Source organism: Meleagris gallopavo, chromosome 2 (genome assembly GCF_905368555.1).
Source record: "Meleagris gallopavo chromosome 2, MGAL_WU_HG_1.1, whole genome shotgun sequence".
Lineage (NCBI taxonomy): Eukaryota > Metazoa > Chordata > Aves > Galliformes > Phasianidae > Meleagris > Meleagris gallopavo.
The window spans coordinates 62,652,577-62,668,676 of NC_139405.1; the positions used below are offsets into that span (position 1 = coordinate 62,652,577).

Below are 16,100 nucleotides of genomic sequence, written 5' to 3' on the forward strand. Positions count from 1 at the left end.
TTAAGTTTTTCGAAGATGTATTTCTTCATAATGTCACAGCCATCACAGTAGATTGGATTGCAAGACATCTCTTTGTTGCCCTGAAAACATCATGGAATGAAACTCAAGTATTTTTTATTGATCTGGAGCTCAAGACGAAGTCCTTAAAAGCCTTGAACATACAGTTGAGTAAACGTAATTCAACTATATCATCTCTACAGTCATATCCTTTTTTAAGGTAAGACACATATTACTAAAAATTTCTTTGAAGTATACTTGTAACAAGATTTACATGAAGAATTAACTCATAAAGACTCAAAAGGACTTTTTATACAATGTTTTTGCACTGTGTATGTCTCATAAATTTCTGGATGCTGTTCTACTTGTGTGCTACTTGAACTTGGATATATCTAATCTTAAAAAGATGTCTATGTTTGAGGAAAAGTTTCACATGATATTTAAATCCTGATAGGCTCTTCTGTTCAAATGATGCAAATGGAAGTCAACATTGAATAACCATTACCATTACATCATTGCAACCATTTTATCCAGAGTATTCCATTACTGTGACCTTCCATTCAGAAAATTTATCTCTGGAAATATGCTGCTTTACTTACCTTGTTTTAAATGGTTGGAAGGTTTCTGATTGAAGTTACTTTCAAAACTGTATTTAGGACACTGTTCAGATTGAAGTTTTTCTGTTGTAAGCAATGCATTTTATTTGATAGCCGCTTGTATTGGATTGAAGAGCTTGATCATGGCAGCCGCATGTTTTATTATGATATACTGAATAATACCATGTACCACATTTTGGGATATGAATCAGTAGAAGAAAAGATGAGGAACTACTGCAACTGTAACATGGCAGAAGCAGAGCTAGGAAGACCTATGAGTATAGATGTATCTGACATAAAGGAACCCCAACTGCTGTTTATCAGAGGAAGAGATGAAATATGGGCCTCAGATGTGGATGGTTGCCACTGCTGGAGGATTACCAAGATACCAAGTTTTCAAGGTCTGATTGCTATGTTACATTTCTAGATAGTTTGTGATTAATTCTGTCTCTACCATCAATAATGCGCATTTCAGCAAAATAGCATTTGTGAAGTACTTTATTTATAAAATTGATTCATTTTTAGGCAAGATGGACACAAAACTTATGTGTTTCATGCTTTCAGTTGTGTACCCTGTTGATGTAAACCAGGAGAAAGGGCTGTGTGAGAGTGTTTACCAATGCAAGTATGTATTCTAGTGAGATGTCAGAAATCTCCTTCCCGGGGAAAGTCCTTGTAGACATGATGTGGCTGAGATACTGACCCATACTGACTTACTGTGAAGAAGTACTCATCTGCCCTCATAAAATTATTCATTCAGGATTATGCTGAAGCTTAACTACAATATTTTCCTACAGGTACAAAAATTGGAAGCTTGACTGTAGATCACCAATTTATATATTGGACCGTTGAAACAAAAGAATACACAGAAATTTTTCTAGCAAATAAAGAAAGCACAAGACACTCTCTTCAGAAGAAAGCAAATCATGTGCTGAAAATCTTAGCCTACAGCTCAGCAATGCAATCATATCCAGGTAGTGGAAATTTGGGTTGTTCTGCAAATGCAGTAAGTTTATTTCAGAAGATGTATTTGACATGTAGATCATGCTATGTATACTTGTATTTTTAAAAAGATGGAAATAAGGATTAACTAAGTGTTGCATGGAAGGACATGATGGTGATTATTGCATGAGGTTTAATGGATCAGGAGAGTAACGAAAGAAAAATACCTATTTTAAAAGTTGTGTTGAACCTGGGGATTTGAGAAAGGTGGTGAACCCTGAAGCACTGAAAAAGAGCAATCACTGTGTCCTGAAGATGATCAGTTGTCACAAGGTGCTGCAAGAGTTTAGTAATGATTTTTGTCATGATACAGAATTCTGCTGTTGTTCACAAGTATGCAAAGCTGAAAAAAATATGTATGTTCCTCCAAAAATGAACAGATAAGAGCTCTGCTTTTTAAAGGGATTTATAAAATAATGCCTGAGAGGCAATTCCAGCTTACACGCTAGTAGACTCGGCTTCACTTACTACTTCTTTTTTGTTTTGTTTTAAAGAAAAAATGATAGAATGTAATGAACTAAGGAAAAATTATTTTTAATGCAATTCCAGGATTCATGGTACCTATAGAGATTATATTTGTAAGTACAGAGGTTTAGAACAGCTATTAGTGCGATTAATATATTAAAAAATAATTTATTAATTTTTTACATTAAAAATTGGCCAATATACAAGAGGATATTTTAATGGGATGGAGTTCTATGGAATGAAACATTTTATTCTGTTTCTGGGTAGCCAGCAGTGTTTCTCCTGCCCACAGCTGCTCTGACCAGAGCCCAGGCTATTCTTATCAGTACTTTGGGCAAATTTAATCCCATGAAGTCCGTGTGGTCTTGGCATAGATGTAGGATCCTGGCTTGGCCCGGGTACAGACTGAGCCAGAGATACAGCTTATTTAAAGAAATCCAGGCTTAGCTGATGCAGAAAGGGAACAGCTGCTATTTGGTCCAATGGGACTGTTTCTACCCAGAGATCTCCACAGTTATTCTCGTTAACGATGCCTTCTGAAAAAATATATACAGTGGAATAAAAAGATTTGGCGTTTAACAAAGAAAACAAACAAACAAAGCAACAAAACAAGAGAAAAACTTTGGGCAGAATTATTTGCACAAGTTTAAGAGAAAAGAAAATCAAAATTTTAAAACAAGAAAAAACAGTTTTATTTTCTACGTGGTACTGAAAAAGTGATGTTTGCAAAGACCCTCTGGATTGACTGACAAGCTTTTTATTGCCTTAGTGATGTGTGCAGGTAGTACAGCTAGTTTCCTTTCATTCTAACCTATTTAATTGCCATCCAGAGACACGATGTCAGTTGATCATTTAACACATCAGAAGCACTCAGTGAAAATTATTGTCTTGTCACAGGTTCTGTGAGAGGATGATTTCTCTTCAGGGTTAGCAGGAAGGGGACTGAATATGTAGCAAAGGATTTTTTTTCTCAGTGTAAGCATGTTTCTATGGAATTGCCTGACAGAATCTTCAGTTATGAAAATGACTCAGTTCTTTATTCCACCTTGGATTTTTCCCGTGAGAGTTTTACTACTCTAAGAAACTATACACTGTCAAAGAATGAACCTTACATTTATTTCTACCAAATAGTCTTGCTTATTCTCTTTCCCTTATGAGCATGAACCTGCTTTTGGTAGGAGAGACAGTAAATTGCCCATTTAGGGAGAAAAGATCTTGACAATGAGGTCAATTGTTCTTGCCTAAGGGCAAACAATTGTTCTTATACCGTCATTTCCTTCCTGGTAGCAAGTCCATTTAGTAAATTTTTACGTTGTTTTTTAAAAGTTCATCAAGTGACAAGGGTTTTTATTTTGTTACTTCTTTCATATTATTACATGGTATTCTTCTATAGTTTTCTCTGTAAAGACTACTTCTTCTCTTCCAAATCTTGTCTCCCCATTCCTTGTTGTTACCATGAACTTTACAAGTGAAAGACTGTTTGGAAGAAAATGAGATAACATTTAACTGCTAGGGAAAGCTAGTCTCTATACTGTGTATTTGGTTTTCCTGTGACAAGAAAGTTTGGACTCACCAGTGTGTACTACTTTCAGTAACACAGCAACTAAGGTCCAAATTTGCAAGTTATTTTGGTACCTATAGAAGCATCAAAACATTTTAGCAATTCTGATCTTATCAAAGATAAACAAGCCTTTACTTTGGTTATTCTATTATTTTAATCTATGCAACTAACCAAATATACTATATACAACTGGTATTCTATTCTGTTTCTATTTGTGGAAAAGGTTTTGTGATTATTATTTTCTCATATGAACAGTGATAGAATCCCATTCACATTGGATTGGTCCAACAGTAATTGCTTTTTTTTTCCATTTGTTAATGTCTTTCCTAGATAAGAGGTGCCTGACTCCATTACTAGACAATGAGAAACCTACTATCCTTGATACAACAAACACTAGTTTTACGTTAAGCTTACCATCTGTAACAACACAGCAGCTATGCCCCAGAATATCCCAGCCTACACCAACATATCTGGTATTTTTCAGAGAAATGACTAACAACCATGAGAACTTGACCTACCATTTCTCTACTATACAGCAAAAAACTTTGGTATGTCTATTTTGGAAAAAAAATGCATGTGCAACCATATATAATGGAATGTGATATTACTATTAATTATTTTACAAACCATTCTGTAACTTTCTGTCAGGGAATTTTTCTACTTCTGCAAATCCCATATGAATTCTTGTTTGTGATTGGTGTTTTGCTAAGTGGGGGATTCCTTAGCTTTCCCTTGCGCAAGTACTCATCTATGTTTCAACATGTCCTTGCTAAAATCCGGTTGCAATGGATCTCCAGTTTCTACTTGAAAAAAGAAATGTTGAAGTTGTTACTAAATAAATACATTTTTAAATGTTTAAATAAATTTTCAACGTGTTCAGCAACAGTATGTCTTGATTTTATGCACTTTGTGGTAGCTCTGCTTGCCTTAATCATTTTTTTTTTCTGTAATTTTTTTTTAAACTTTGCCATTTCCTGTTCAAGCACCAGTTGTTGAACAGAACATTATTATAGCCACGTTAATTACACTTAATTACTAATTTAATGGACAGATGATTGGTGTTACCTGTGAGTACATTCTAAGAATACAAGTTTATTATCTGATTTAAAATTACAGGAAATTCAGGAACCTATTGCTGTCATAAGCAACCTAAAACCATTTTCAAGCTACGCCATACAAGTTGCGGTGAAAAACTACTATTCAGATCAAAACCAGCTGGCTCTAGGTGGAGAGACAATCGGCACAACTCTATGTGGAGGTTTGTTTACATTTTATTCTGGTTTTGAACATAATTCTCATCTTAAAGAAATGTTTGGATAGCAAGTCAGAAAGTAGTGAAATTTTCTGCTCAAATTGTAACCTATGTATATGACCAAACCGATGACCAAACCTGGTGGATCTGTAAGAGTCAAAAGAAATACGTATGTTCTTTAATGTTTTCACTCACTGTCCTCCTGAGGAAAGATAAACTATGCATAAAAATGACAAAGCTACAGTTTTTGCCTTGGACCACATTTTAAATAAATAGTGTTAGCATGGATGTGTGATTATATATGTTTAAATGTGTATGGTATAGGCAACATTAAGATTTGCAGAATTTGTGCAGGAGGAGGGGGTTCTGTGATGCAGAGTGCACTAAATAAAGCAGTCTCCTCTCCAGAGTTTTTTTTTTTTTTAATTTATATATATTTTTTTAATTTCCACCATGCCGCTGCTGGAGCTGCTGGTGGCGTTTTGCCTTTTCTCCCTGAGCCCAGCCCACGCAGTGCTCAACCCTCCTGGGGGGCGGCCAGTGCTCGGCGTTCCCAATGGGCAGCTCTGCAGAAAAGCCGCACTGAGGACTGAGCTCAAAGCAGCAGCAATGCAACCCTGGGGGGCTGAGGGCCAAATTTGGGGCTTTGACCTTAAAATGGAGTGGTGGTGACCTGGTGGGGAGGGGGACAGGGGGCTCCTGGCCCTGAACAAGGGATGGAAAGCCTCCGCTTCTGTGCCAGCTGCCCCCTACTCATCACCACCCTGGTCCTGCTGTGGGGCTGGGGCAGAGCACCTGGGGGGGCTTCTCCCCATAGACGACCCCCCCCCACCACCACCATCAGCCCTTGTGAGGGCGCAGGGAGCTCAGGCAGCAGGGCTGAGCACAGAAGGGTCCCCACTATCACCCCAGAGCGAGGGGGGGGCTGCCCCCCACCACCTCCTCCTTTTTCATTGCTTTTGTTGGTATTTTTTTTTTTTTAAAGGGGCTCTGTACAAAGAAGACAAAAGGATTTTCTGAGGGGGGGAGGAAGGAGGATGTGCTTTCATGGCTGTAAGCGGTGCTGCAGGGCTGGGGGGGATTGGGGCACAGCGTGGGGGGCACTGCACCGCCCCACCTTCATTTCGAGACCGAGCGCCTTTTTTTTTTTTTTTTCCTTTTTTTTTTTTTTGGGTTGTACCTTTGTCTCTGTACAGATATTTTGTAATATATTATTTAAAAAAAAAAAAAAAAAAAAAAAAATGGGCAGTAAGAACCAGTAAGAACCAGAGGTTCAACACAAGCAAGTGTAGGGTCTTACACCTAGGGAGGAATAATTGCATGCACCAATACAGGCTGGGGGATGAGCTGCTGGAGAGGAGCTCTGCAGAGAGGGACCTGGGCGTCCTGGTGGACAACAGGTTGGCCATGAGCCAGCAGTGTGCCCTTGTAGCCAAAAAGGCCAATGGCATTCTGGGGTGCATTAAGAAGAGCGTGTCCAGCAGGTCGAGGGAGGTGATTCTCCCCCTCTACTCTGTCCTGTTAAGGCCTCATCTGGAGTACTGTGTCCAGTTCTGGGCTCCCCAGTACAAAAAAGACAGGGATCTCTTGGAAAGAGTCCAGCGGAGGGCCACAAAGATGGTGAAGGGCCTGGAGCATCTCCCCTATGAAGAAAGGCTAAGTGAACTGGGTCTGTTTAGCCTTGAGAAAAGACGACTGAGAGGGGACCTGATCCAGGTTTATAAATATCTGAGGTGTGGCGGCCATAGTGGTGAGGCCAGTCTCTTTTCAGTGGTACGTGGAGACAGGACGAGGGGAAATGGACATAAGCTGCAGCATAGGAAGTTTCGCACGAATGTGCGTAAGAACTTCTTCACGGTGAGGGTGACGGAGCACTGGAACAGGCTGCCCAGGGAGGTTGTGGAGTCTCCTTCTCTGGAGATATTCAAGTCTCGCCTGGACGCCTACCTGTGCGACCTGGTGTAGGGAACCTGCTTTGGCAGGGGGTTGGTCTCGATGATCTCTAGAGGTCCCTTCCAACCCCTACAATTCTGTGATTCTGTGATTTTTTTCCCTTGATCTGATAGTGTTCTCATAATTACTGTTTCTTAGGGTAGTGTAGATATGATTTATTATGAATCAGGATGAAGAGACAGCACTTCATTTTTATTTTTCTGTGTATTTTCTGTTTGTTTTAGTAATCTTGATATGTTCTTCTCAGTCCCTTTCATATTAGAACAAGAAGGCCAGGAATAGTGCTTTTGCCTTGAACATTCACTGTATCAATTAAGGCAGAGAGATAACTGGTTAGGAGTTAGCTTATTATTATTCAGTCTGATTCTTTGTTATTTCAGAGCTGGGCCTGTGCTTCCGTAGCAAGATTGATTTATAAAGCCAGTATTCATCTCACATCGTGTGTGTGTGTGTGTGTTATATTACCAGATGATGCTCAAGAAATGTGTCCAGGTTAATATCTCTACTTCCTGTTTTGGGTGTGTGGCTTTGCAGGTTTTCCTTTCTGATGTTAAACTGAAAAGAAAAAAAATCATCTGTCTCTTCAGTGCTCTCTTAGATAACTCAGACATATTAAATACACTCGTTTTATTTGGGGCATATTTTCTAGAACAGGAAATGAGGAATTTCTGTAACACTACTGCTAATGACTTGTGGACTGTGTTACATTATGGGGGACCTATGACTACTGAGCACATGCCAATTATTCAGCTGTGTGTAACAGGAGACAATTTTGCCTCACAACTAGGACATATCTTACTTTGTCTTCTCCTTGTTTTCTTCCATTTATCCTCTGCCCTTTACCTTCACAGTTGTCCTCCCTACCTTATTCTGGAGATCCCATTGCTGAACATAGATCTGGTGCTTCTTGAGTACCGTAACTTCCTTACTGACTGCTCGTGAAACTGATGAAATTTGTAGTATGCCATAGGGGGGAAAAACAACTCTGCTGCACTTTAATGTATTTGGGAGTCTTGGCCCCATCTGCCTTGAAATCAAAACAACCCAAAAGCTTTCCTCAGATGCTTAAAGGTTAACTGGGATTTATAGGGAGATAGAGTTTGAACTTTCCTTACTTTCTTAGAACACTGCTAGTCTGAGATAGTCTTGTCCTTAGTTAGGACAGAAAAAATGCTTCAGCCCACTCCCTGTATCACTCTCCCTGCTTGCACTGTGGGACACCTACAGTCCCACCTACAGTTCCTGAAGCTCTCAAGTCCCAGAAAGAAATGCAGCATCTGAAGATATATGCTATGCCTTTGTATATGTTGTCTTACACTGCAGCCTGACCCAACAGAAGTACCTTGCTCAGTAACTTTTTCTTGTTTTGCATGCGTGTGTATGTGTGTGAATGTCTGTCTCACATCCTTCTTCACGAGGATCTGTCTTCTTACTGCTCTTCAGATAATTTTGTTGTTATTGGAGTGATACTGCTGACCTCATTTGATGAAAACAGGGAAAACAATAACAAAGATCTATCCATTCTCTGTAGTAAGCCTAGCACTTCATTAGAATCATAGAATCGTAGAATAGAATCATAGAATCACTCAGGGTGGAAAAAACCTTAAAGATCATCGAGTCCAACCATAACCTAACCATACTACCCTAACTCTAACAACCCTTTGCTAAATCATGTCCCTGAGCACCAAATCCAAACGGCTTTTAAATACATCCAGGGATGGTGACTCAACCACCTCCCTGGGGAGCCTATTCCAGTGCTAACAACCCTTTGTGTAAAGAAGTATTTCCTGATATCCAACCTAAACTTACCGTGGTGCAACTTAATTGCTCTTCTGTTGTGGCAGACTGGCTCTGCAGCTCTGCTCCATTTATTGTGCTGGATGTCACTGCCCAGGGGCAGCTTAACATACAAAAACTCATCCTCTGAAGATCTATCACACAACTCTGATAATGTCCATGTTACAGAAGCAGAGTTGTAGCCAAGCCTAGATGGCAGTCCATTTGTATTTTACTGGAAGGAATTGGGAGAGAGTATCTAGGGATGCTTGCTGCTGAACTCACTGTGTTACAGACATGCTGTAGACATACCTTCACTACTTTTCCTGCCTGGATCCTGTCCCACAGGGTTGGAGCAGTTCTGCTCTGAGAGAGAGCAAGTGAATGAAGTGGAGACGCACAGCAGCACTTGGTTCTTAAGTATTCACTCACTTAACCCATCTATAGCAGGGCTGGTGATAGGTGATATGTAGCTGCACAGACTACACAACTACAGGTATATTCTTGTGACATCCAGCTAGACCTGTGCATACGATAGCAAGAATCCAAGGGTTTCCCTTTCTCTCTCTTTACCTCTATTTGGGTTCTCTCTGCCCTTAAACAGATTTCTCACTGTCTGCAGCACTGAGCAAATAGGTTCTCGTCCTATGTAGTTCTATGAATATTTTCAACATACTGCTAAGGAGTATGTTGCAGAAGGTAAGAAAAGCTGACCTATAAGAAGTCAATTTCAATTCTGTGCATGGGAATCTGTGTCTGTACTGCAAAATTCATACGACTTGCTGATTGAGTAAGATTGGATACTATTGGGATGTGGCAGGAATTCACACTCTTGCTTCTTTGTGAGGTAAACTGAGCCAACCTGCAGCAATGTACACCCTTTCCGTGGAGGAACTTGAATGTTGAATATGAAATAAGAGACTGGGTTGCTCCACTGAAATGGAATTTTTCAGGCTCAAGTCAAGTGAAACATGAAACTCAAAACAAACTTTTTCAGTTGGGCAAAACAAAACACTGTGACCAAAACAAATGAAGTCTGAAAACAAAACAGAAAAAAGAAAATAAATGACAATAATGAGAAAAAAAAAAAAAATCCCAAACCCTGAGCAGTTTAACAGGTATTTTCATCAACATTTAGAGCTTTTCACAATTTGTTGAAAATTTTCCAACCAGCTGTGACTAGAATGTGTTTGTGTCCCAGCACTTGTGTTCTCAATTTCATGAATGTAACTGCTAGTTTAAATTGTAATCAGATGCTACTAGAGCCTCTTGAAGTGTGTATGCTATTTCACACCTCAGAAGCAGTGTACATTCCCTCTCTTTCCCTCAGTTCCGTAATGAAATGAAAGAAGCTTGAGTTAATCTGTACTTTCTAACAAATAGGAAAATAGAAGGAATGAAAAAAGTACAAGTTGGAAAAATAAATGCATTCCTCTTGCCACAGAGTGTCACTCTTCCTCCACATATCTTTTAGCTAGTGAAACAAGACATTTGCCTTCTCTGCTAGCTTAGCTACTGCACATTTCACTGAAATAACCTGCAGTCCTTGCTGCTAAGGCATAAATTAGAGAATATGTTCTCTTCATTCTGAAATGTTGGGAATCTAGATAGTGTAACAACTTTTAATTTTTTATGTATCTGGACAGTTCAATGGGAAAGAAAGAATGTTTAACACTGAGTTGGGGCATTCCACATACCAGTTCAATTTGTGGTCACAGAGATCCAAAGGAAGAGTTTATTTTTTACAAAAGAGCTAGTGAGAAATCTGCTGGCATGGAAAATAGACCAACAGTCAAGTTTCTTACTTCCATAGCTCAGACCGAGTATGTATTTCTGAAAAAAATTGTAAATGATAGCAAGAAATGCTTGGGAGTCCTCAGCTAGCTTCCTCTTCTGTAGAGTCTACATAACAATGTCTTGGTGAATACATCTAACTTTGTTCTTGGAATCTAGAAACACCTCTCAAAGTAAACAAAATAAATCTATTAAACTGTGAGATTCTGAACTGGACAAAACAAAGGATTGAAGAATATATGAACTTATGGAAAAATGAACTTGAGGAGGTTGTGTTTTATCTAACAACCCTTTCAATTCAATCCTGCCTACACGATGAGTTTGCAAATATTTTTTTCTTTTGTAAATTACTTACTGGTCCATTTGACTGGCAATCCAGGATACAGTATTTCTATTCACCACCGAAATTGGGTGTAGTACATCTCCAAGTTTAGAAAGCTTAATACATTAGGTGAGTATGTGATGTTTTACTGTCTTGATAACTATCTTCTCCTTGCTTACCAGTAACAGAGGACATCTTAGGTGTATTTAGGTCAAAGGCCAACCTCATGTATTATATGAGAAATCCTGAGTTTAAAGATTTCTTTTAAAGAAAGGAGAATACATGGAAGCTACGCAGAAACTTAATTTTTCTAGAGATTTAAGTATAAAGTGTTTCAAAATAACCTTCATAAAAGAAATCTAACTTTTAGATCAGATAAAAAATAAATCAGTTTTACATTGTATTGGAACTGCTCACTTCATAGAGTCAACCTGAATGATTTATTTAATCTTTCAATGTATCTTTTAAAGAATATTGTAATATGTGGTCAGATTTGAGGATTTCTTCTTTCAAATTGGAAAAGTGCATAGGTATTTTTTTTAGTGCCTATCCAAGTTATCGTCTTACTGCACTCAAATCTGAAACTGATAAGAAAGAGCAAGAGTTCTGTGATATAACTGTAAATTTATAGGACACCAGCTACGTTTTTGCCTGCATGAATAGTACAATAGCCAGAATACTACCATATTCATAACTTGCTTTTCCTTCCTTCATGACATTTTGTTTGTCTAAAAATCAGTCAAATAAAAATCAGAACAAAACAGTGAGATCTATACCAAAAGTAGATTCATTTTAATTTCTCTTCCAGTACCAGAGGAAGTTGATTCCATTAAGGCAGTGGTTTTGTCCGACACTACCATCAACATATCTTGGAGTGAGCCTCTGGAGCCAAATGGACCTCTGGAATCCATCCGCTATCAAATTTCTGTCAATTTATTGTCTTTGTTCCCAGAAGCTCCCTTGAGAAAAAGTGAATTTCCAAATGGGATGCTTTCATGGTCTGTCAGTGATCTCCAGTCTGGAACAAACAATTTGTTCAAGGTATAATCACAAGTAGTATAACCACTACCTGTTTGTTCACTAACCTGCAAGTTTTCAGACTGCTCCTCTGTAAATATGTATGTCTATTTTGAAAATATAAGTTCAAGACTTGACAGATTTCTCTCAGTCCTCTAGTCTTCTAATTAAGGAAAATCAAACATCACAGTTTATTCCTATATGAGTTTTTTGGATGAAATCCTTTAACTGAAATATTTTCTATTGTGGGAGCATATCACCGACATCAAGACTAAATAGGAATTTCTGCTACAGAAGTCTTGCTGCGGTTGCCCTGATACATGCTGAAGGAGGATCAACAAAAACCTCTTTTCTGCAAGGAGGCCACCTAACTCTGAAGCACTCGATGTAGTGTGTAATAAACAGGGCTGTGTGAGTGAAATGAGTCATAGCCAATAGATGAAATTTCATCTTAGGAGCAAAAGCTCTGAAAATTTCAATGAAAGGGAACCCTATTATTATATGAATAGTGGGCTTAGCCGTTTTACCAATTGCTTTTTTTTCCTTTAATAAATATTTTTTTCCTTATTAAAAAAAAAAAAGCCCAATAAAACAAAAAAAGTATCTGATATGATGTTTTTGTGATTTTGAAACACAATCCAGCATGTGATGTAATGTCTGCATACTGGTGTAAGAATCTGTGGCATTTAGGAAGGGTCTAAAAGGAGAAGAGTTTTAGTGAGAAAGATGAAACTGAAAAGATTCTATGAGCAAGGAGACTGCAGAAAGCACTGACATCTATCCTAAACATATGTAACACTGAAACACAAAATATTTCATCCTGGATTGCCTGAATATTACCTTGTTTTAAAATGGCTATCCTTCCAAACACTCTAAAGCCACCTTTTCTACCTGGTCTTGTACTGTACAGTTCATCTGTTTCCTTACTAGGTTCTTGCTTTTCATCCCAATGAGAACTGGTTTTCTGAAAGTGTCCCTGTTACTGCAAAAACTTTTGAGTCTCCACTTTCACCTTCCAAAATAATCCCCAGAAATACCAGTTTTCAGCTAGAATGGAGAGCTCCTCTGCACATCAATGGAACCAGCTTCTGGTTTGAGCTGAGTAAGGTAAAAATACTTAATTTTTTTCCATATCAGATTAAACTTAACCCAGTTCTATCCTGGTGAGCAAGACAGCATGGCAGGGCATATATGAAGAATCTCAGTGGTTAATTTGGGCACAGTGATGTCAGTCTTAGTGACTCAGAAGGGGCAGGATGGAGGCAGCATTTGCCAGGAACAAGGAGGAGTGCAGCTGCAGCATTTAATACTCCACAGTGCCAAAGGACATCCTGGATGACCCCACTAGAATTCCTTCTGGGTCTCCTGTTTCAGTATAGTTCCCTCCCTCTTTCCTCACTGCCCTCCCCCAGTCTGTGTGTTAACTGTGAACTGTACGTCCAGGTCCACTCTGCAAAAGAAAATAAAGAAAAGGATGTTTGGCATTAAATGTCAGCTACAACCTGGTATCTGAATTTTATTTTCCTATGATAGTAGTTAGGGGAAAATGCTGGACAGAAAAACAGGTCCAACAGTGCAGACTGCAGAGATAAGTGAAGCACTGGCAGCAGCAAGGATGGGAGCTTCAGGTTTTAATGTTTAGACCACCAGACACAGAAAATGTCCTGTGCTAAACTAGATAACATAGATTCCTTGATACAGATAATCAGATCCATGAAGCCTATATCAGATGTTTCCCACTTGCCATAAAAAAAGTGTCATAGCGCAAACTCCACTAAACCATCTCCTTTCAACTGCATCATGGCAAACTGAACTCATGGTTGTGTCACGGTGATCTAGAAACACAAGCTGCACAGAGCTAAGCAAGGGAAAGGCTCCTTTTAGCTGTGCAAAGGGATCACTTAATCTATTGTCCTTTGTGGCTGCCAAGACTTGCAGATTTCCTGAAAGCAAAGGGGAAAAAACAACTAGTTTTTATGTTCTTGGTCTCTAACAAGATAAAGTCCTGCGATTGAAAAAACACATGCATAACAATATTAAAATGTAGCAAAGTGGGTATATATCCACAAATAATCTGTGATATATTTTCAAGAGAGTAAGAAAGCTCACCACAGTGACATTTTATTTTTCTAGTGGGAAACAAGAAGTGACTGGTTTTCTCCTGCAAGCACTACATGTACTATAGGCCCTGTTTACACATGCAATCTCACAGGAACTCTTCCTTCTGCCAATTATCTTGTAAGAGCAACAGTAGTATATATTACAGGAATGAAAAGCACTTCCTTTCCAACAAGCTTTAAAACTACAGGTAAGCGCATAGCATAGGATTTTAGGACTATCTTCAGAACATGAATCATCAAAACATATTTTGTAAAATTTAGCAGGTAATTAATACCAGGACCTACTACTTTTGGAAAATAAGTAACAGAATACTAAGAAATTAAGATTCACTTCAAGTGAAACGTGGGGAAAAGAGTGAGGGAAATTGAGATGAAACGCTTTTATCCATATTAACTCATAACCACTCATGAAAAGCTGCATGTGAGTGAAAATTTTGAAATTTGTCCATCACAAAGAGAAGGCCAAAGAGTCATTATTCATGGGGTATTATTGATGCTGATCCTTGCTCCTTTTGAATGTCCACTCTTGTACATGTCTAAATTTTGCTCTGTTAGCCTTTTGTTTTGCTGTACATGTTGAAAATGTTTGTATCTTCCCCATTTGGCCAAAGCTGGTGTTCCTAGTAAGCCGGGGACACCCAAAAGAGCAGAAGACTCTAAAAACTCTGTGCAGTGGGAAAAGGCTGAAGATAATGGAAGCAACCTCACCTACTACATCTTAGAAAGCAGGTAAGTGATGTGTGATGGTACTTATTACCTAGGGAACAGTCCAGAAAAAAACGAAGTGAGCAGGAACAGGCTTTGCTAGAGGCTTTGCCTGGTTGTTCAGATACATGGACAGGTGGAGTAATCTGGTGCATATTGCAGTCAACCACTTTTCTCTGAGGAAGCACCGGGGTGCTATGCATCCATAGGTCAGGGAATATCTCTGATGGTTCTGAGCTGCCCTTTGAGCCCAGAACAATGTGGAAGTTTTGGAAATTGTTGAGAATTAGTTATTTGTCTCTGAAATTGTCATTGCTTGGGCTTTTGTACAGACTAGGAGGGTAAATCAGTCTTGTGTCTTGCTATCACAAGAGGGATTCCTATTAGCAACTTCCACTTATTCTGTAATTGCTTTTGCAATTGTAATTAAGAGATAAGTGGGCTCATGATTTGTTGATATAAAGGACATAAAGTACGAAATTTCTGAACTGACGAGCAATTTTTGTTTTCTCTGCTTTGGATATGCATTTTCACTTGTTCTGAGTTTTCAGAAGATTACTGGGGTTGTGTTTAGATTCTGGACAATTTGAAGTACACCTGATAGAACTAATCATTTTTGTAAATACAGATATGAGATCTCAAGGGCTTTCAGTATATCTTTGATAGGAATAGTGAAATGTCAATGATGCTAATGGCCCTTCTTGTAGGATCTCATCCCTCTGTAAAATAAGTAGCCATTTTTTGACATTAATTCCTAGAAAACACTGAGTATACACTAACAACATTTCCAGACCAAACCTTGAAATATAGGAATATATTTGGATATACAATGTTCACTGAAACATTTGGAAATCTTTCAAATCTGAATTTTCAAATATTTAGCAAATATTCTCAGCTAAAATATGTATTGAAATATTTTAGCATTCAGTGTATGTAAGGAAATATAATGTTGCCAGGAAGAGTCATAAGGTAGTCTCACAAATATGAGAAGATTAGATAATATTTATAGTAATTTGTCAAATACGAATCACTTGATCTGCACATGTCACACTTATTAGGCTCCACTAAGTGCTATTTCACATGTATTCCTGCACTAGCAACATAAGAGCTGAATGGACAGGTTAGAGTACGTTGTTGACGGCTGTGACTTTGAAAGTCATTCACATTATTTTGACCAGTATTTGGCCAAGTATGTTTAATGCAGTCAATGAAAGGTCTAATTAGTGCATTATTTAAAACTGAGGAGGTTCAATTTCCTGAGCTATTCCTAAGATGTTTTAAATGAGCAGTGGTAGAGGGAATCTAATATTTCCTTTCCTCAGTCAATTTAGAGCTTATGAAAGTTAAAGATTCATGGCACTGTGGTGTTAAGCATACTTTACTTATGTAAGTTTTCACTCAGAAATATTTTCCTGGTGCTGTTAGGTTCCGAACAGTTCTGTGAGTGTACAGTAGCACTGACTTTCATGCTATGAGACCACAATAATTTTGATGTGCCAACAGCCACATTGAGCCTGACTTGCTGTGGCCCAGGTCAGGA

General features: G+C 38.5%; 1 protein-coding gene across 2 annotated transcripts in view; it reads left to right on the forward strand.

The window, feature by feature from the left end:
* ROS1 (ROS proto-oncogene 1, receptor tyrosine kinase) overlaps nucleotides 1–16,100 on the forward strand; it is a 74,488-nt gene that overhangs the window by 34,111 nt on the left and 24,277 nt on the right. For both annotated transcript variants that reach the window (XM_085217421.1, XM_010707442.4), the window contains 9 exons: nucleotides 6–217; nucleotides 708–994; nucleotides 1,391–1,567; nucleotides 3,952–4,169; nucleotides 4,738–4,879; nucleotides 11,527–11,759; nucleotides 12,666–12,842; nucleotides 13,869–14,043; nucleotides 14,467–14,584. In XM_085217421.1, coding sequence (XP_085073547.1) covers nucleotides 6–217; nucleotides 708–994; nucleotides 1,391–1,567; nucleotides 3,952–4,169; nucleotides 4,738–4,879; nucleotides 11,527–11,759; nucleotides 12,666–12,842; nucleotides 13,869–14,043; nucleotides 14,467–14,584 — 1,739 coding nt within the window. The remainder of the gene's footprint in view (nucleotides 1–5; nucleotides 218–707; nucleotides 995–1,390; nucleotides 1,568–3,951; nucleotides 4,170–4,737; nucleotides 4,880–11,526; nucleotides 11,760–12,665; nucleotides 12,843–13,868; nucleotides 14,044–14,466; nucleotides 14,585–16,100) is intronic.